Source organism: Labrus bergylta, chromosome 18 (genome assembly GCF_963930695.1).
Source record: "Labrus bergylta chromosome 18, fLabBer1.1, whole genome shotgun sequence".
Taxonomy (NCBI): domain Eukaryota; kingdom Metazoa; phylum Chordata; class Actinopteri; order Labriformes; family Labridae; genus Labrus; species Labrus bergylta.
Genome location: NC_089212.1, coordinates 24,236,040 through 24,258,290, shown reverse-complemented (window position 1 = coordinate 24,258,290; position 22,251 = coordinate 24,236,040). Strand labels below are relative to the sequence as shown.

The 22,251-nt window shown below is 41.1% G+C and overlaps 1 protein-coding gene across 7 annotated transcripts in view; it reads left to right on the top strand.

Annotated features, from left to right (window-relative positions):
- fgfr3 (fibroblast growth factor receptor 3) overlaps positions 1 to 21,927 on the top strand; it is an 81,080-nt gene extending 59,153 nt beyond the window's left edge. For 3 of the 7 annotated variants that reach the window (XM_065947772.1, XM_065947770.1, XM_065947766.1), the window contains 11 exons: positions 3,746 to 3,890; positions 4,482 to 4,657; positions 7,785 to 7,933; positions 8,870 to 8,991; positions 9,251 to 9,361; positions 9,459 to 9,649; positions 9,986 to 10,108; positions 11,182 to 11,252; positions 13,826 to 13,963; positions 14,998 to 15,103; positions 15,874 to 21,927. In XM_065947772.1, the coding sequence (XP_065803844.1) occupies positions 3,746 to 3,890; positions 4,482 to 4,657; positions 7,785 to 7,933; positions 8,870 to 8,991; positions 9,251 to 9,361; positions 9,459 to 9,649; positions 9,986 to 10,108; positions 11,182 to 11,252; positions 13,826 to 13,963; positions 14,998 to 15,103; positions 15,874 to 16,041 (1,500 nt within the window). In that variant the 3' untranslated portion in view covers positions 16,042 to 21,927. Of the gene's footprint in view, positions 1 to 2,026; positions 2,172 to 3,745; positions 3,891 to 4,481; positions 4,658 to 7,784; positions 7,934 to 8,869; positions 8,992 to 9,250; positions 9,362 to 9,458; positions 9,650 to 9,985; positions 10,109 to 11,181; positions 11,253 to 13,825; positions 13,964 to 14,997; positions 15,104 to 15,873 lie in introns of all 7 variants that reach the window. The other 4 variants (XM_065947771.1, XM_065947767.1, XM_065947769.1 and 1 more) reach the window with 3 other exon arrangements.
- Positions 21,928 to 22,251: the final 324 nt, after the last annotated feature.

Sequence of the window (22,251 nt, the reverse complement as noted above, 5' to 3'; positions counted from 1 at the left end):
GAGAGGAGGGTAAGCGAGGCAGGGAGACGGTTAGAAGGAACAAGAAAAAAATAAATAAAAGGTGATCAAACCAGAGTGAGAAATACAACCCCTTTAAAACATGTTGCTGACTTCATCTATTTCTTGGAGTGATGGATTTGAGGCTTATGAAGGCAGATCTGCTGGTGCTGTTTTCACCAGTGAGTAAAGTGATAAGAAAGGGATATCAATTTGGACAAGCTTCTTCAAGCTCTAACCTCTGCAACAGTAATGGATTTTTGAGGTTGAAGCCTTAATTAGCACTTTGAGATTTTTTTGCAAAAATGTAAAGTGTGTTACAAATTAAATGTATTATTATTATTATTATTATTATTAATAATTAATAACCATCGTGGGGGACCTTCATCAACCTAGCTTCTCACTGCGTTAATCTTTTATACTTTTTCACACACGTTTTTTAAAAATAATTTATGATGCAGAAAATAGAATACAGTTCTAATCCTGCAGATAGCATGAAAGCAAGGCGAAACTGTTGTCCTCATGATGACTGTGGTTTGCCTCATAGGGTGAATTAAACGATAAGTCATTAGAAAATATTTACAACTTTCAGGAATAGTTTGAAATCCCTTTATGCAAATTCATACCAAACTCATATCTTACAGTAACTATGACGCTACAGCAAGCAGCCTATTAGCTTAGCTTAGCATAAACACTGGAAACAGGTACACACTGCAAACCTGGCTGTGATAAAATGTTACATAACATGCCTAAATAATTGTTTAAATTAATGATTAAATAACAGATTTAACAGTTTGCATGCTGAAGCCTTTACAGTCGAGCGATGATGTTTTTTTGGGGACCTGAGCGATAGTCACAGAGTTACTGCACAGAAGTGTTTTCAGATACAATTTAAAACATTACCGGAGCTTTGAGTCAAATTTGAGACAGTTAGACAGATGTGAGGAAGAGAAAAAAAAGAGTAAGAGACTTCTAGAGATGAAGGAGGGGAGAGACAGAGAGGAAAAAAGGAGAGAAAGAGGAGGAGGAGAAAGACAGTCCAACAAAAAGCAAAGAGCTGGGGAGAGCGAGCCTGACAGCTCAGACCGCGGCTCCATGCTCTATTTTCAACTACCACATAATTGAAACAGTATTTACAGAGATCTGTGTGCCTCCCTCTCTCGCCCTCTCTCTCTCTCTCTGGCCCCACCACGTTCATTCAGACTCTCTGCAACATTTCATGTGTGGTATATACTGTAGGAGTTAAATACAGCTGTGTGTGCATGAAGGAGGGAGTCCTGCATGTTTTTTGTTTTTTTCTTGAAATGCCTGAATCGCTCTTTTGATGCCTGGAAAAAGAGTTAGCGATGAGCGACTCGCCCCGGTGTGGGGAGGGAGAGGGAGGCGTCTGGAGCCGAGCCCTTGATGTTCATTAAGCAACCATAAAACACGATATGTTTTCTCCTTCGCCTGTTTAATTATTCATCAACAGTTACTCTGCTGGAGAGCCCTGTCACGAGCGATGTGTGTGTGAGCATGTGTAAGTGTGTGTTCACGCACTTGGCGAACACACTTTGGGAGATTGACATACTGTAATGCCTTTAATCTACTGTTAGACAGCTTGTGTTACTATGCAGTGTGCAGAGTGTGTGTGTGATTTTGCAGTTTCGAGTTTGTAAGGCCTTTTAACTCAGACAGCCTGGTATACTGTGTGTGTGTGTGTGTGTGTGTGTGTGTGTGTGTGTGTGTGTGTGTGTGTGTGTGTGTGTGTGTGTGTGTGTGTGTCTTTTTATACTTGTGAGGACACTTGACAGACAACCTTTGTTGTGAGGACATTTTTCCTTGTGTGGAATTTTTGCATGCTGGGATTAGTGTTTATGTCCCTCTAAACAGCTCAATATAAATAAGCACTTCTTTGAGGCCTATGTAAAAGCTTTTGTAAAAATAGTCAGTTATATGTAAAGGTTTTTTATGATACTGTACATACTGTATGCTCTTGCAAGAATTTGCTGTAAAGGCTTCACCCTGCCTCTCAATTTTCCCTTTGCAGAGTGTTGTCAGTAAACACACTGAGGCCCACAGTAGGTTGAAACTGTCCAACGTGACAGAGAAAGATGCTGGGAAGTACTGGTGTCGCGCCTCCAACTTTGTAGGCAAGTCAGAAAACTCTTTCTGGCTTAAGATACACAAAGCAGGTAAATGGCGAGTTCAGTGCGACAGCCGCCTTCACCACATTTGATTCTCTGCTGCTGCGTCTCCTCCTCTCTGCGGGGCTCCTCTTGTTTGTGGGTTTGATTGGCTTGCTGGCTTGCTAATAGGACAAACACACACACACACACACACACACACACACACACACACACACACACACACACACACACACACACACGCACACATACACATTCCTTTGCTGGGTTCTGAGTTGAAATGCTCTCATTGTGTTAGCTCATAGCTATCATTCGTTATAACACCCTGTGCCACTTTGTCTTCCTTACCGATCAATAACAAACACAATGTCCCTCCTTTAATTACTGCAGTAACTTCAAAAGTCTCACCCTCGATTTCTCACAAACCACCTTTAGACACAAACACACAAAGATGAAACACGCCACCAAATCAAATTGCACACACACACACACACACACACACACACATTGGTATTGATTTCCCTGGGAGTGCATCCACCAGCTGTATTAATGTGCTTTTATATAAAAGCATGCAGCAGGACTCTGATTCATGGCTGAGCCTGGATGTCACTGTTCATTACCAAAGGCTGAGGAACGAGAGTCCCCCACCCAACCCCACTACCAAGCCACATCAGACAGTGGGTTTGAAAATGACTCTCCCACTGATCATCACACCACCCATTAGTCAAAGGGAAAAGCCAGGACAGCAAACGTTACAGTTCAGTAATTTTAAGGTGATTTATAATTATGTATGCTCAAACTTAAGGGGATTTCAAAGTAATAGAAAGCTTTTCTTTTCTGTAGTTTTGTTCATCTGAAACTTTTTAAAATGCAATCATCATTTTTATTACATAAGGGCACAATATAGCAGAGGACCTAGAATAGATCCCTGCGGCACCCCTAGAAATTTCAAAGCAGATCCAAGAAAACAATTGTTTTTGTATCTAAAAGGGAAGACATACAGTAACTTCTCTTAAGGTGAAGGGATCTGTTCTGCTTTGACATCAGGTAAACTTCACGCTGGTTTAATTGAAACCGTAAAACAGACTGTGAGCAAAATATCACGTCATTTCTTTTCACTTTTACTGAGCCCATGAATTCTGTTTTCATTAAATCACAAAATGTGACAAGGCAGTCAGAACAATTCAAACTGTTGTTTAAACAATTCAACTTATTTCTGGAATTTTCCTAAAGGAGCATCCAACAGAGCAAGTTGATTTGTTTCGGAATCAGTTCTACTATAATGTTGAAGGTTTTCACTTATTTTTAGCCTTTTGAGATTTCCTTTAAAATCAAAATGACTTGATAACACTGATATTTTAACTCAGAGTGATAGGTTTCTAGATTTCATGTGGTTTTGGATTAAACCAGCGAGCGTCTTTCGCAGCGTGGTGATGGTGCAGCTTGGGTGTTTCCAGATGTTGGTGGCGGTGAAGTGCAGCGCTGCTGAGTCTTTACAACACTCTCTCCTGTCCTTTCCTTCCAGGGTGTTTATGGTGTTTCCTTTAAGATGCTTTGGGCTCACAATATCTCTTCTCTCTCTTTCTTTTTTTTCCATCTTACCCACCTCTCATCCTCCACAGACGGCTGGTATTAACACTACAGATAAGGAGCTAGAGGTTCTCTTCTTGACCAATGTGTCTTTTGAGGATGCGGGCGAGTACACTTGTCTGGCAGGGAACTCTATCGGCTATGCTTACCACTCTGCCTGGCTGACGGTGCTTCCAGGTATATTCCTCCTCTCTCCCTGGGTCTTAAAGTCCTCTTCTTCTCCTTTAAATGTTATAAAAGGATCATTACTACTGTCATTATTTTTTAACAACCTCATATTTTGCTCTGTAGCACAATCTTTGACGTTCATTTTCAAACCTATTATTGCACATTATTGCAAATTGTTACTTGTTAACACATTTCTTTAGCACTGCGACTGTGTCAACGCCCCTTTAATTGGACGATGTGAACTTAAAATCTAGCTTTCATTGAATGCCGCTTTTTAATCAGAGCAGATTTTAAATGTCTCAAGGCTACAAGGCAATTTCAAGACATTTTTGTGTTCGGCGTTCAACACTATAATTAACTCCCTGGGGAGAAACATATCACAGGCGCAATTATCTGCTGCAGCATATAACTAACAGGAGAAGACTATGTGATCTGTTCCTGTTTTGATTTATAGATCCGCACAAATCTGCTCCCCTGAATCGGTTTTGGTGACGTGTGCTACTGAGCAAAGAAACAGTCTTTTCCATGTTGAGACTTGGTGGATGAAGTTTGGTCTTATTTGTTGTTTGATGTGTGTACTTTGACCCGTCTTTTTCAAAGAAGTGAGCCCAGAGAAGGAAGACTACTATGCCGACATCCTCATCTACGTGACGGGCTGCGTACTCTTCATCCTCGCTGTGGTCATCGTCGTCCTTTGCCGCATGAGAATGACCACGCAGAAGACGCTGCCCACGCCGCCCGTGCAAAAGCTGTCAAAGTTCCCCCTCAAGAGACAGGTAACAGAAAGTAGATACAAGATTCGTACAAACACTTCCCCCTCCTTTTCCTCTCTTCCTGTTTATTTACCAAAGCTGGAAGCATATATGCAATGACTTTGGTGCGATAATATGCAGATGATGTGATCGAATTTATGTCGCAATGTGGGCTTTTCCTCAAAAAACTCTGGGAAACTTGCTTGTAGAAAAAGAACAATTCAAAAACTACAACTCTTACTTTAGTACAGCATACTTGATTGTCTCCATCAGGAGGTTTAGAGAACAAAAAGAGAATGCTATGAGTCCTTGAAATGCGTGAAATTCAAGGGTTTATTCAAGGCACAGATAGTATGAAAAATCCTTTGCAAAATCTAGATTAATCAGATGCTTAGAAATTCATTGCATCAGCTTCTCAGGTTGTGTTTTTAGTGATTTCTTCTTCTAAATTGAACTGCAAAACAACCTCAACAGCCAAGGAGGGAGTAACTTTGTTAGCTCAAGGAAGCTCCCAAATTAGCCCGGGGGAGTCATGGAAAAAGATTGTCATTCTTCTACAGCAGTGCCACAATGGGAAACCTGCAGAAGAGTTTTATAATGTCTGTCTTTTCAACTTTAACTTCAACTCCAAGGACAAAGTGCAAGCCGAACCCGACTCACGCAGGTCAGGGTATAAATACATAGAAGAGGTTATTGCAGGTCTATCTGCTGTAGATCTGTCTCCATCCTGCTGTTTTGATGACGTTTGGCGGACGCTGGAAGGCAACACACTGGTGACATGTGTTCGCGTTTATCTTGGAGGAGGTTCAGCTCAGGGATATTTATGCCCTCCTGTGACTGTCAGTGTTAGTTTTAGATTTCACTCTCTGGGTAACACACTCTCGCCCCTCAACTGTTTGGGGAGAAACATGAAGTGGAGCAGCTGCATCGCCGCAGTCTGCAGAACTCTTCACGTCATTGTCTCTCAGGGCTGCATTCACGTCGACTCAAAGCCAAATCCAAGACCAAAGTTCAAACAGAATTCAGACCCAGGCGAGGAATACCGAGTCCTGTTTGAGACTAAATTATTATGTGTTGAAAACTCACAGGCAGTTTAGAAATAGTGAGAAACTTTTGCAAAATAGTATTGGCTCTCTGGTTGAGCATTAGATAAGAAGATAAATACCACACATGTTTCTGTTCAGCCATTACAGATCTAGAACTAGCTAGCTTAGCTTAGCATAAAGAATGGATCAGGAAGACCTAGCTATCTTTTATCTGATGGTTAGTAAAGCCTTTGGTTTCTGATTTCAGCTTTATATTTAACAGACTCTTGACAATTAGCAAATATTTCCCCAGACTTGTGATCAGAATCGACATGCTTCTCTCTCTCTCTCTCTCTCTCTCTCTCTCTCTCTTTATTTCTCCCGAGGGCCGGGGGAGCATAGCACGTTAAAATATCATCTATTATTATATTATCTAAATAAAATGTTACTTTCAGTGGTAGGCAAAATGTTTTTTGGGAAAGCGTTGGCTTGAGAAGATTGTTCAGGGCGCTGTTGTCTCTAGACAAGCAGGAGGGGGGGTATGAGTCAACATCCATCAGAGGGTCGACCAGGACAAGTCTGAGTCAAAACAGGAATCAGACAAGTCCAAGAAGGGAAAAGAGGTTTTCTGAAGACCAGACCAGGGTGCCTTTTCCAGTGCTGGCTTTCCGTGTGCACTCTAATTAGTTTGCCCTCACCCTCGTCTTGTCCTGTGTTCACTCCGCTTTACTGGCATCAAAAGACTTCAGTCTGAGCTCCGGGGCTCCTCTGTCTATTCTTAATACTTCTCTGTCTCATATGTTCAAAACCTGTCAGGCAGTGCAGTTTGGCTCTCATTCTTTTGGTTTCTTGAAATACTGGTGACCCACTATGACTTATACCCACTGTGGATGTAAAGATCATCTGAATGTCTGAAAGGCAGAGGAGCTTCTCATTATCCATCCCAGCCGCTGCATGGTTTTTCCATCTTCATAATTTAAGTGTTTCACTCCTCAGAATGAAAAAAGTTGCATTTCAGTATAGGACTGGTTCTTTGGAAACTTACACATCACTTTGACTTAAATCTGGGTTAATCTGGATTGAGAAACTGCTGATTATTCCTTGTTCTGTAAATGCCAGGTTGTTAGGTAACATGAGGTATGCACATCTTTGGAAAGATGCTCTAATTGTGGCCTCTAAATCTCTTCTATTCTTCTACCTTCATAAACATGCTCTTATAAGGCAGCGCAGGGAAAGGTCTTATTGCATTTTTCTGTAATCTTTGCTTCGTTTTTGTAAAGCTAATCTCCCGCTTCTCTCCTTTCTTTTTCATAACTCTGGCTAAATCTCCCATAAACCCCCTGGCATGTTCTATCAGATATTACTTTTCATGCCTCTGAAAATTGTGGTGGGTTTTTTTTAAGCTTTACAGCGTTTTGTTTTTTCATTTTCCTCCCGTGGAGAGGCGGAGGAAGGGGAGTCTGGTAAGTGGACATGTTTGTTTCAGGACCCCACCTGAAGGGGCCAAGCTGGCAGACTCTGACACAAACAGATCCATCAAAAAGCAGGGCCGGAGCCATCAGCTCCTCCCAGCAGTCAGATAAATGGTGGGAGGAGAGGCGAGCTGGCAAGTTCGGGCGGCAGGACCGCCGGTCTGGGAATGGAGCCGGCTGATGGATAGAGATGTCCAACCCACCTCAGCACTCGCTCGCTCGCCCACCTCTGCTTCCTCCTTCATTCGTCTTTGTTACCGCCTGCTTCCTCGTGTGCACCACCACAGGCCGGCTGTTTGTAAAAGTCACGGCTGGTGTCACAAGCCAGGCTGTTTGTCAGAAACTTTGAGCCTCTGAATGAGCTCTGACATTGGTCCAGAGATGTGAGACTTTTCCAGTCTGCCAAAAGCATTTCATATTTATTCAGTTTGATACAAGGTTGTTTTTTTTTAGTTTTCATTTCAACTTGTAAAAAGATAAATTCAAATGAAACTGTTCTTCTCGACATAAAAATCTCCAAGTTAAAGTTTCAATCCCAACATGGACTTAAAGATAAAAAGTTTGATATTCTCTCCCTTCCCTCTGTCTCTGTGTTTAAGAACACATCAGCTCGCCCTTTTCAGAGACTATAACAGTCTGTCTTTATCACCCAAGCAGGTGTCCTTGGATTCTAACTCCTCCATGAACTCCAACACCCCATTGGTCAGGATCGCCCGCCTGTCATCCAGCGACGGGCCGATGCTCGCCAACGTCTCGGAGCTGGAGCTGCCCTCAGACCCTAAATGGGAGTTTCCTCGAACACGGTGAGAAGAAACCCTGAAAAATAAAATAAAAAATTCCAGAGTTACACATTCTTCACTGCTGTTTGCACGCCTGTCAGAAAGCAAACAATGAGTGTTTTTTTTTTTTTTTACTTCGCCAAGCAACATATTTCTGATGTGATGGATACCGTTCTGTTGTCCTTGTACCCTGATGTGCTGTGAAAACATGCAAGCCGTCAATACATCAAGGTCACAGAGACACCATCCTCCACAGTTATGTGCTTGGCAGTCAAATCAGCAACAGTGAAAACTGCAGAGAGGAATTAAAAAAACAAGTGGATGTCACCTGCAGTCTCGCTAAATGACAGCAGGGGGCGACTCTACTGGTGACTAAAGGCTTAATATGTGATTTTTCACACTTAAATGTAGAAATCAAGTATATCCTCTGAAAATAACTCTGTGATTCATGACTGTCTACAATGGGTGTAACACCCGAGTCCCACTGTCTGTGATGTTTTCAGAGTTTTCAGAGTCCTATCTTCACTTTGTTTACATCGCCTGGACGGCCGGCTGACTCCTCCCCTCATGTATAAAAGTTGTTTAATTGAGGGACTACAGAAAAGAAGAATAACATACTGTACTCACTGCTTAACTGTGTTTCTAGATCACGCTCATTTCAGGTAAATTTACATGCAGTGTGAAGATACGAGCATAATAAAGATCGCTAGCATTAGCATGCTAACACAACAATGCAGCACAAGTTGTTTTGGTTTCATGCTGGTGCTCAAGGGCGACATCTGCTGGATCAAAAAATCACATATAAAGCCTTTAATATGTAGCTAATCTTGCAAATAACTGCAGTTCCTTAAGTGTCCACTTGAGGCTTGAATGGGTGACTACCAATGTCTAAAGTCACGATGGCTACATCCAATTTCAACTCAAACTAATCCCTGACTTTTTCTTTTTTTTTCCATTCAGGCTGACTCTGGGTAAGCCTCTGGGCGAGGGCTGCTTCGGTCAGGTGGTGATGGCCGAGGCAGTCGGCATCGACAAGGAGAAGCCCAACAAGCCGCTCACTGTTGCTGTGAAGATGCTGAAAGGTTTGTGATTGTTTTGGAATGAACACATGACCTTAACTGTTGTTTCCTCAAGGAGAACAACTGCATTGCATCTTTCTTTGTTCCATAGTTTTTTACCCTTTGCCTGCTCTTGTTTCTGTCATACTCCCCAAACTCAAATGTCTTCCCTGGTGTTTATTGCACGTTTTGTATTTTGGTAATTTGTCTCGAGCTCTTCACCCCCATGAATTGTCCGATCTTTTCTTCTAATCCGGCGTCCTGCTCTTGTTTTTTTTCCCAGATGACGCCACAGATAAAGATCTGTCAGACCTGGTGTCGGAGATGGAGATGATGAAGATGATCGGGAAACACAAAAACATAATCAACCTGCTGGGGGCGTGCACGCAGGACGGTGAGGCAGCAGCCCCTTTTTTTTCCACAGAGGCGGTGATGAACACATTTATTATCTTATGATCTTTGAGTGACCGCGTGCTCCGTGTTACTCGCAGGTCCCCTGTACGTCTTGGTGGAATACGCCTCTAAAGGGAACCTGAGGGAGTACCTGCGGGCGCGGCGGCCTCCGGGCATGGACTACTCCTTCGACACGTGTAAAATCCCAGACGAGCAGCTCACCTTCAAAGACCTGGTGTCCTGCGCCTACCAGGTCGCCCGAGGCATGGAGTACCTCGCCTCGCAGAAGGTCAGAGCCTGGATGATGTTACCGCTGATATGCTAATGTTCAGTCACTGAGCCCCCGCTGTGGATTTATGCATCATGTTTGAAGGACTTTTATTGAACTGATATTTTTTATTTATTATATTATATTATTATCGTTCAAAACATGATTTAGCTTTAAACTTTCTAAACTTTCCAAGAAGAAGGGAATCAGAAATGTTTTTTGGGGTAAAATAAGATGTGTGTAAATGAAAGTTGTCTGCATGTTTGAGTGTATGCAAATGTGTGTGTCAGCGTGATTGAGCGATGCATTGTGTGGATGTGTGTGTTTGATGTCTTTGTTTTTTTTTTCCTCCCTCAGTGTATCCACAGAGACTTGGCAGCCAGAAACGTCCTTGTGACGGAGGACAACGTTATGAAGATCGCCGACTTCGGTCTCGCCAGAGACGTGCACAATATAGACTACTACAAAAAGACCACAAACGTGAGTCTCAGTTCATCAGGAATCTGTCTGAAGAATATTTAGAGAAATTTAAATATGGACTTCTTAAAGGTGCTGCTGGAGGAGGCATCAGATAATCCTCAAGTCTTAAGAATCACAATCTGGGTTTATTGCCAAGTACATTTACACATACAAAGAATTTGACTTGGTGTTTTGGTGCTAAACAATTAACAAGGAAATAAAGCAGAACTAGCAACAACTTAAATAATACAGAATAAGAAGCTATTACAATATATAAAATAGAATTAAAAAATATATGGTATTAAAAATAAAAATAAAAAAAGAAGTAATTTCAGTTTCTTGTTTTTTCTTAAAAGTCTTGAAAATCAGAGGAAACTGAAATCAAACTCAAGACGACATGTTTACACTTAATCACTTCAAGATTTTTCAGAAGTTTTTGTTTTTCTGAATTATCGGGGAATTATAGAGAACAGTTTTCACAAAATAATTAACTGTGAAGTCCAAAGGCGCCCACACAGAGTCACAAACTGATCAGAATACATCTATGTGACTCTAAGACACGAGTATATCGAGGATGTCTTCAACCTAAATAAAACTGAAGTCATCCTGAGAGTCGGGGTCTGTTTGCTTCTTTTAGTTTGTTTAGCAACAATACACCAAGTTAAATTCCTTGTATGTGTAAATGTACTTGGCAATAAACCCCAATTCTGATTCTGATTCTGAGTCTGATTCTGAGCGTCTTACACCAGAGTCTCTGTCCAGAATAAAATGTACTGTTAGCCTCTCATGTTAGTTCAGATAAACGTAGCAGATATTTTGTTTTTTTACTTTTTACTCAAGTGAATGCAACAAGATTTTTCACAAAACATTCGTCATCTGGATTTTATACCAAAGCAAGAGGAGGCAGGTAGCGCTCAGTGTGTAAAGCTTCACCAGTACGATGTTGATGAATGCTTTTGTGAAGTTCCTAGAGACGTTACTCTACACCTGCCTTATTGTGATGAGTTCAAGGACAGTCCGAGCAGAACAAACTGTGTTGCTCTCTGATCAGAACAGAACGGTTCTGCTGACCTAAGCGGTTTCTGTTGTTGCAGGGTCGTCTGCCCGTGAAATGGATGGCTCCCGAGGCGCTGTTCGACCGGGTCTACACGCACCAGAGCGACGTGTGAGTTTTTTTGCACAAACCCAAACCGCCACATCGTGCCAACTGTCCGCTCATGTGTGAGCTTGCTGTACAAGCGGAGGAATCCGGAGTGTTGAAATATCATGACGGAGCACGTTAGCATCAAAAAGCCAAAGTCTGTGCGTGTGAATATGGAATCATCGCGTTCCCTCTCCAAATATTTTTTTTCCCCGCTCGCTGTCATCTGCGCTCGCTTCATAATCCTGAGCCGCACATTCCTCGCTGCGTTTGTTCTCTAATCTCCGAACAAGACATCAGAGGAAGGCGAAAACCAAACAGAGACCCAAAATTCATACTGTTGTTTTATCAGAGTAAATCCAACCTAACCAGAACAGAAGGAGATAGGAGGGTCTTATTAAAGGTGCCCCCCCCCCCCCCACCACAATGATTCCACAATGATTCAGAAAAATCACAGACTCACCTTTAATGACCTCTGATCGCTCCGGTGTCTGCTGCGATCGGGAGAAGAAAGAGCGACTTTAGGTGAGGAGGTCACAAAGTCAATCTGTCCCGTGGTAGCTGCACCGCTCCCCCCCCCCCCCCCCCATGTCAGACGTTGTGTCCCCAGCACAGCCATCCAAGCCAAACACTGGGCCCCTGTCAACACTGACTCACCGTGTGATTACACCAGACTGGGAACGGGCCGAGAGCAGAATCGGGCCCGCTCTGTTATTTCAGCAGGTCTGGATTACAGAGTCGATCCTCCCGCCAAACCTCCCCCTCCCCCCCTCCTCCTCCTCCCTTCATACAGTAGTCGCTCTGCAGCCAGTTTACTCTCACACACCCCGGGGGGACTCTGACTTCTGACCTGTGATGGTTTTCACTGTTTCGCTCAAACAGCCGGGGAAACATTTAAAACACTTTTCAACAAATCTGTCACACAATCACCGCCAAACGAGGAAAATAGTTAAAAAAGGAGGGAACAAAAGGAGCTCACACGGCACTATAGGTGTTACATACGGCAGCCTTCAAACATGCATACGTTTAAAAGTCAAACTGGCTGTTTCACACTGTTGGTTCACACATTTTTTTGTGATTATTCTAACTATTAATTCACATTTTGAATACATGCATCAGGGTTTTTTAGTGTCGACATGGACCTTGTTAATTCTTCTGCCGGGTAGTTTTTTTCCACGCTGCCAAAACCGCTGAAGTGAGGATTTTAACTCTGAGCCTCCGAGGTGTTCCAGGATCTATAAAGACTGCATAGAATAAATCTCACTACACGTTCACACTCACTAACGCTTTGAAAGTAGCAAAGTGGATGAAGAATAAAACAGCTGGTGTGTTGGAGGGAGGAGGAGGAGGAGGAGGAGGGGCAGGTCGTCCCCTCATAATAAGGATGAAGCTCAATAACAATGAGACAGTTAGCGTTGAGGAGTGTGAACTGTAGTTATCGACTACAGCGCCGTCCTCGCCTCTCGTCACAGACGTCGTCCGTCTCTTTTTCTCTCCTTGCATGATGAACCAATCGACTCGCTCTGCAGCGGCTGCTTCCAGCGCTCTGGAGCGGAGCGAGGATAATTAGATTAAACCTGCAGAGGGAGGAGGGGTCCGATTCTGATTCACTGGACAAACGGCTGAACAATAGCACCCTGAGTTAATAGAGCCCCATCATCTGATTAGCTTCACTCATTTAGCCAGTTAGCGGCGAATTCAAGCCTCAACTCCACCTTTTTTTATATCATCATTAAGCTTCAAAATGTCTTTTCAGAAAGCAAAGAGTGACATCACTGAGACTACATCCGAGTTTTATTTACTCTACTGATAAATCCCATGAAAAGATTTAAACCAATGATGAACTGATGCTGAAAATGAACTCCCACATGGATGTTTACCAGCCGTTAAAAGGCTTTTGTTGACATTGTATAAAAGTTAACTTGTATGGGATATAGGATGATAACATTTCCTGCTTTTTGAGTACAAACAGTCGAACTCAGTGGTTCTCAACTGGTGGGTCGGGACCCAAAAATGGGTTGTGGAGCTGTTTTCAGTGGGTCATGAAGGTATCAAAAAGTCTGTTTTGTCAGCGTGTTTGTTTTGTTTAGTCTCTTGCATCGCTCAAATGTTTCAAACCGTCTGAGATCCAAGCTGCACAATTTTTCATCAAAGAAAATCGAATCAGTTTAAAAAATTTCTGAAATTGGGGTCGGTTTTTTCATGGAGGTCTTGCTGCTGCGTCCTGAGGCTAGACGTATGAGATTAAATGAGATAAAAAATGGTCTCATTAAACTCCCCTCTGTGTTTATTAACACAGCTGATCCCACCTTCTATTTCTGCATGATGACTTTGAGTCTCCACTCGTCTCCTCTCCGACTTCAGGGTTGATTTTCACAAATATTGACCGACTGTCCAACACGATGAGAAAGTCTAATTGATTCTTAAATTGGATGCGGTAAACATTATTGAAGATCAATACTTCCTCCGAACAGATTCATCAGTTTATCAGGGGAACACAAGCTCCTCTCTCTGACTGCTTCAGGCAGCGAGCAGCGTTTGACCTCTACTCTGTATTCACTGTGTGTGTGTGTGTGTGTGTGTGTGTGTGTGTTCAGGTGGTCTTACGGGGTGTTGCTGTGGGAGATCTTCACCCTGGGTGGCTCTCCGTATCCAGGGATCCCAGTAGAAGAACTGTTTAAGCTGCTGAAGGAGGGACATCGGATGGACAAACCTGCAAACTGCACACATGAACTGTAAGTGTTTCAAACAACTCAGAGCAGACTAATCTGACCCGGGTAGGAAAGGATCTGAGAGAAGATGAGACCAGAGCTGGAGGCGGGACTTTAGGCTTTCATAACAAGAATTTCCTTTTGCTTTAGTCGCTTTTGACTTTTCTGTATGCAGTTCTTTCAAGATAACAACATGATTATGAGTCAATTTATCCACATGATGATAAAAAATACAAAATGAAAACTTGAAAACCAGCTAAATGAGTCAAGATCCCCAGAAAACAACCCAAACGTACTCATTATCGCAGGAAAACTGCATTAAAAAAATGCATAGATGCATGTCCTCTTGGGGCTTCTGTACTTTAAGGTTCACATGTTAAGATGATGAGGTTCACAGGAGGTCTTCAGAGTGAGAGAGTTCAAAAAACTCACTGAATTTGGACCGCAATCCACCTTAAAAAAAACTGTAAAAGCTCTAATATATAGATGCTATAACGTAAGTGCTTTAATTGATCAGATTTGATTGAGAATCGTAAGTATTTGGTCTCTGTAAACATTACTAATACAGAGCTCTATACTGAGATAACCTGTGTAGAGATTTCTGTGTTATATGAATAAAGTTGAATAGACTTTGGCTCTGCATGTACCTTCTTGATTTCAAACAGGAAAAAGGTGGTTTTTAAAGATCAGTAATTTGAAACTCTTGGTTAAAGTCGGATTTTAAATAATTTATTGTAGCTGTTGATCCAAAGAACCGAGAGATCGATCACTACACGTCAGCAGCACTTTGGTTTCTCCTCGACTCTGAGGTTGTAAAAAGAAAACTTCCATTTCTGTAATTTGCAGTGAACGAACGGTGTCGTCTTTCAGCTGGAAACAAATGAAAGTGAAAACCGACCAGTAATGACGATGAGCCTTTACTTTGCTTTAACCTCAATTACAGACCGACTCCATCCAGCTGCAGACCAAAGCAATCCATTTCAGATCAGAGAATATTTATTTTAAGATGTTAAATGGACGAGCTGCAGAGTAACCGAGCTTTGATGTGGTTGTTTCAGGTACATGATCATGAGGGAGTGCTGGCACGCCGTGCCGTCGCAGAGACCGACCTTCAGACAGCTGGTAGAAGATCACGACCGGGTTTTATCAATGACCTCCACCGATGTAAGTCTCCCCGCACAGCCGCTGCTCACAGCCGTTAAAAGGCTTTCGTTGATAGCACAGAAACACCAGGAAGAACACAGAAACACACCTTTAGTTTCACCTTCAGCTTTTTAACCCCGAGGGGAAATTTGTTTTGCAGCCAGGTGAAAAAAAGACACATCTAGAAAACACAGACAACATAGAATCAGACAACATAGACGCTGACAAAATACAAAAACATGAAATACATAAAGATGAGAGTGAGCCTATGTCAATTAGTCTGAGGATGTTTGGAAACATCCATAAACCCATCATTCAAACCAAACTAAAATTCATCATCAGTCATCCCCTTGGACGTCTGTGGACTTAAAGTGGGCGTGGCTTACTGAAGGATTTTGCCCACATTGTTGATTGAAGCGTAGAAAGAGGAAGAAGGCATTCACAAATTAGAGCGAAACAACTTTTTTGTAGTTTTTCCAAACATTGCTTATTGAGATCAAAGTCGTCATGATACCAGAGTTTTACACTTAAATAAGATTCCAGTGAAAAAAAGTTCTCTGCAGCCATTATTAGAAAACTTCTTGTTTTTTATTATTAAAAATGATAAGCAAACTCCTGCAGAATATCTACAAAGAAAAAAGGGAAAACAGATTTGTAGTCATGTTTTTTTTCAGCAGCTCATTAACCTTCTAAAAATAAACTACATACTGTAATTCTTCACTTTATTGTGTGACCACAAAATGATTTCACAGTGACACCCCCGGTCTGACCTCTGACCTCTCCTCTGACAGGAGTACCTGGACCTGGCGGTGCCCTTCGAGCAGTACTCGCCCACCTGTCAGGACTCCAACAGCACCTGCTCGTCAGGAGACGACTCGGTGTTCGCCCACGACCCGCTGCCTGACGAGCCCTGTCTTCCCAAACCGCCGCTCCCCAGTAACGGGGTGATCAGGACATAAAACCTGAGCCAGGAGGGGGGGGGAGACTGAACTTTTACCTCCTCGCTCACAGACTCCTCACAGTGACTCCTCAAGATGTGGAACTTCAAACTCTGCATGCAACACCTCCACAGCTCTTCTACTCGTCTTAAACCCTTTTTGGACCGAGTCTTCCTCCTCCTCCTCCTCCTCCCCCCTCAGAGACTCCTGGAACATTGAAGGATTATTTTTTTTCTGCCGTTGAAATCATGTTTGTGTTCCTCTTTTCAGGAATGAAATTATATTTTTGTACTCGGGCCAGTCTTTTCTTACGGACAATCTGTGCGGTGAAACCATTCCGTGCCTACTGGGATAAAAATAAAAAAACCTCCTGACACCTAAAAAAAAAAAAAAGAGACTGACATGTTACAAGAGGAGGCGATGAAGGGCATTGGTCAGTGACTGGTTGGAGATTCAGTCAGCGAGGACCTCAGATTTTTTATCCTCTCGTCTGCACCGGAGCCCTCATATTGGGACTAAAGTTCAGTTCTCAAAGAAAGATCCATCGACAGGACACCAGCAAAGCTCAACGATGTGACGCGTTCTTCCTAAGACTCTCAATAACTCGATGCTTCAAACATGTTTTTCTTACAGATTTCTAAGTCATCATCCAGAAACACTGTTTTGTGATAATCATGGAACAAATTCCTCATCGGACACGAGGCGACGTTTCAGGGCCATCGGTAATTAGTACAGCAAGGTTTTGGAGGTTTTATATATATATATCTAGAAAATGATTTATTGTAAATATATAAATGGAAATATGTATCATATTGCTGTCCACAGCGATGTACGTAAAAGACAAAAAATCACACTTTTTTTTAAAGTATTTGTTTTTAGGATGGAAGCATTGCAATCTAGAAGACACTGTCATGAAAGTGTGAATCATGTAATCGTTGAAAGTGACACAGAAAAAGGTTTATTTGAATAATTAACGTGTATATTTGTAAAGATATTTATAGACTTAACATGTGGTTCTTCAGTTTGAACGCTCTAGTTTAGGATGTTAGTACTGTACACAAAGATTTTTATTTCTTTTCTTTTTTTTTGTAACTTATTTTACATCAGAACTGCAACGTTATTTTTCACAACAGCTAGACTCCTTGTTTTTTTTTTTTTATCCATCTTTTTTTTTCTCCTTTTGTTTACAGTTTTAAAATATTAAGAATGTATGACAGAGGCGACGAGCGAGTGTGATTCGACCTCCAGAGGACTGAAGGCTCCCACTGAAGGGAGACCGGATGTTCCTGCTGAGTTCGGACTCTGGTTTGAAAAGTTGATGTTTGCAATATGAAAGCAACGATGAGCTCTTGCTGGGCAAGAAAAAGCAGCGCTTCAAGTAATGTACCCGAGAGGCCTTTTAGTTTGACTGAAGTACTTAAAGACAAAAACAACAACCAGCTGTGAAAAAAGAAGCCTTCAGAGCACCTCAGCAGAGTTTAATATGTAATCCTGCTTCTAATGCTGTTTGATTTCCCAGCCCCTACTGGTAATGATTTACATTTGATCTCGTATTTGTACTTCATATCAGAAACAACAGAATAAAAGTAATGCCCTTAGAAATAAAAAAAAGGTGAAAGGCCTCAAATCAAAGCCGACCCATTATCTGTGAGATTACTTTAAAAGTGTTTGTACTTTAAAGTTTGAAAACTTATTTATAGAGAAGAAGCAATAGCGAACCGCAAATACATTTCATGTAGCTATGAACTACAATTCCCAGAATGCTTTTCAGCAGTTATCAGTGAACGTTGTTGGATTTTCAGTCCTACAGTAAATTGTGAAAACATGCTGGAGAACATTAGCAACAGATTTACAACAAATGATGAGTGAACACTGAATAACTAAAGATCAAATGGTGCGTTCCATTTACCACGGATCTCGGAGCTGTGAATGGCGTCACATCCCGAGTTAACCGCGTTCCAGTTGCAAGTTGGCAAAAGTATGACAAGCAACTTGGACCCCTCCAGGAGTACCTTTGTTTTGCTCACTAGGTGTTGGTTTGCACGCGAAAAATAACATGACAACATGTCCATGAACGATACTATCGGTGTGATTGATTTCATTACATAAAAAGAGGACTAAGCTGCTAATTACTTCGTTCCTGATAACCTAGCAGACCTGCAACTCAGAGTCCGACTGCCCAGATCAAATGGAACGCTCCATAAGTTCACCAATGCATTCTGGGATTTGGAGTCCAGTGAGACTGCAGAAATCGTTTTTTGCTCACTTCATGATTTGGAGCCTTGATACATAAACCTGAAATTTAATCAAGATATAGAAGATAAATTAAATGGGATATACATAATAACAAAGACTAAATTATATCTCCATTATATAGCGCTTTCTTGAACAGTGTCAAATGTCAATATCAGTTTGATTTTTCATTCTCAAAGGTCTCTGAAGGTTTTAAACTGTTGGAACAGAAAGGTTACAGGGTCGAGGCTTACTCGCTGGGTGCCGTGTTTCAGAGAGACACTCGGCACCTGTGTGCGCACTCACAGATGAATACATCAGCTTGAAGGCAGAAATGTAAAGCTGGTACGTCCTTGTCCTTTTGTGCTTGAGGCGTTACTAAAAAAAATAAAAACCTGCCCAGACGCTTGAGATTTTATCGCTGCTCTATAGTATTAAAACTGAAATGAAGGCATGCTGTGTGATTTCCCACAGCTTTAAAAGAAAACTATATATACAGTATATATGTTGGTTTGTTACAGGAGACTCTGAAGTCTGTGGTGGATCCTTCTTCCAGCTTAGTGTGCTACAAATAAAAAGTGCCAAATTAGTCTTAAAAGTCTATTTCACCAACATCTCCAGATCTCTGAACCGAACACTGCTCTGTCGAATGTAGGCGGTCGGAGGTTTCATGTGCAGAGAAGGATCATGGGATTGCCAAATGGATGGCTACCCTTTTCTTAAAATGCAGTTGTATCTCCAGCTGACCCCAAAACAGCGCAGGGGTTGAAATGTTTACAACGTCTGTTTTTAGCAAAGTCACAAAAGGGAAAGTAACATTCACGTGGCATTGAAGGGTTCAGAGTCGTGATTCACTCGCTGCTAAACGGAAACAGTGTTAACTTTTTACTGTGCAATGGCCTTTTTCAATGTGTGAACGGAATTTATGTAGAGACATTTATTGTTATATCCCAACAAGACCTGTGTCAGTACTTAATAAATGCTCCTTTAATATTTGAAGTACTTAAAAGAGTGAACATTTTGTATTTAATTGTGATGCTACACTGGGAGATTTTATGTATTTTAGCACCAAATTATGTACTTTTTTTCATTATATGTGCACAGAAAGAAGGCCTTTGTAAAGTGAAAGGTTACACACATTTATTGGTATTTCTTTTTTTCAGAACAGTTTTTTGGTTTTGGCCCAAATATATGAAGTGCCTGAAACAATTTAGCTAAAACGACAAGATTAATTGATTCATTTTGGTCAGTTTGAATGTATAAATGCAAAAAAATAAAAAGGCAGTTCTCACTAGAAGCAGGCTATGTACATATTAGTCTGCCCCTCCCCCCCTCCTAAGTGAACGAGACAAGAAGGCACTTGTGTAAAGTTTGGATGGATCTAATGAAACGGATGCTGTTTGTTTTATTTATTCTTCCATGCTGGGTAAAAGCTTTCCCTATGGTGAGAGTATTTTTATTCATAGCTATCTGCTTTTCAGTGTTGTTTTTCATTAAAGAGCCAGAAGATGATGACAATGACGATGTAGAGTAGTCATTTTACTTAACGCTGTTGCTCCCCATCAGGCTTTTCTCCTGGCTTCATTTATCTTTGATTTGATTTTGTTTGGATGCCCTCCCTGGTTTCACTTCTTTGTACTCTCTCTTTGTTCCATTTTGACAATTTAAGTCTCAATTTCTCTGTGAACTCACTTTTATAAAAAGGATTTGTTGTTTTTAACATTTATCTAGCGTGTGGAATAAAAGTAGATTTTTACAAATCTGCATGCTTCAAAATGTTGCAACAAAAGTAAAGAAGGAACAAAACATACAACAAAAACCTAAACACTCAACTGATGCTCAAAGTCATCCACAAAACTAATTTAGATTCAGCATGACTCACACTTTCCAACATTAAGTAAAAAAATATCAAGGTTGAAATCTTTGATAATAAGCTCCTTTTTACCCAGTTATTAAATAATACCAAAACCTGAATAGTCTACTATTAATGGCTAATTTGGCTAACTGTTAATGATATCAAGCTAAACGCTAATTTCCCAGAATGTAAAAAATTAAAAATGATGAGATAGATTCTTGTAGATGAGGATTTTCATGGGGAATCTTTTGACTTTGGTTTTAGGAGCTGTTTTGAAAGCGGCACGCTGTCGGTTTATGTGACAAGCTACTAGCTTAACTGACAGACTGACTAAAATGTCGCTTTAGCCACATATTTTAAAAGCCCAAAGAGGTTTGATTTAAAAGCCTACCGTACGTCATCTCTCCCTTTAAACATTTGGGAAGATGTTTTGTATTGGAAAACTTGTTTTTCACTCATCAAGTGGAAGCTATAACAAGTTTAGCTACCTTGCTAACATTAGCCCATGTGAGATACTAGCCTGACTTGCAAAGTTCTGTACCGTACAATACAAGTTGGTAAACACTTTTATTTAAGAAGAAAACACATAATTAGTTACCAGCTAGCATTAGTCACCTCTACCTTTTACACATTACATTTTGCAGGACTAATGTGCTGCGTAATTTGTGCTCCTCCATGTTTTAGAAGCTAGCAAGCTAGGCTAACTAGCGTAATCAGCCTAGCTTGCAAGCTGATTCACAGTTAAGCTTTTCTTGAGCTCATGTTATTTTTGAAAAAAAAACACCAACATTTCAGATAAATTATACATTTAATTGGACAGAAACAAAATAGATTTAAGTAGTTTCATCTGGTGATGCATTACAGGAAAATGGGCGCCAATTGTATCAGTGAGAAATATTGTTTTAGTTCTGTGATAAACATGATGCTTCACAGGCAAATGTTAAAAACAACAAATCCTTATTGAGAATAAACATTTATCTTTCGGTATCAAATCAGTAAACGTCATGGTCTCAGCAGGGAGGGCGTCTTACTGTAACGTCACACATTAGCCTTTTACCACCTGCTGTCTCGACTCTGACTGACTTATTTATTCTCTTTTCTGTTCACTTAAAAAAATCAGGATTGAAGACGATGAAAGGTGTGTTATCTAAGCTTCCTTTAGTGTTAATATTGCTTCACTTTCCCAGTTTGGTTGGTTTTATTTTCACACTTCTGCTCTTTTTTTTCCCACCACCACAGCTCTAACCTGACGATGTTAGTCCAGATTAATTTATAGTTTGAAATGTGCTTTTACATTCATGTACATGAGTAGAGTTTTATGTAGCTGTGTGAGCTATTTTGTAAGAATCCTAGAGAGGAAATAATTTCACTTCTTTTTAATTTCTTTCCGTTACGTCACATTTCATGTCGCATTCCACTTCAGGTTTCAGCGAGACAGTTTCATATTTGTCCTTTGATTTTTGCTCCAATCCCTCGTAATTTATTTTCCTCCCTCTGAATTTATGTTTCTAACATAGAAAAGGTGGAACTAACCATTTGGCATTATGTGACTTTTTTCATTTTTAATTCATAGCTTGTTTGTTGCAATGTACCTGTTTTGATCATGATGAATCCTCTGTAACATTCCACTACAAAACCCCCTCTGGGCAAACATCTCCCACTGGGAAAAACAACTATTTCACAAGCCTCTCTCTCCAACTCTCTCTCCCTCTCTCTCTCTCTCTCTCTCTCTCTCTCTTGCTCTCTCTCTCTCTCTCTCTCTGTGCCTGACAAACTATGCTGTCAAAAAAGGTTTTCAATAAACATGTTGTAATAGCGTCCGCTGTCATCGCTGTGTCTGTCCCTGAGAGAATGTATTTCGGAAAAACAAACCGATCCGGTGGCGAAAAACAAGTCAAACAAAAAACCCAGACAGACTCTGTGATTCATGGGGAACACATTAGAAGTTTATGTTAAATGAGATGAAACCAAAATATCCCATAACACACTCGTCAGAGATTTGTTTGCGGAGTGTCACAGTTTGTTTTGTCTGAAGTCTTGTTAGTACAGTCGCAGATATCAAGGTTTGTTTTCCGTCTACACAAACCTACTGTCGATCACACTGAATATAAACAAGCTTTGGAAAAAGGATGACACACACTCCT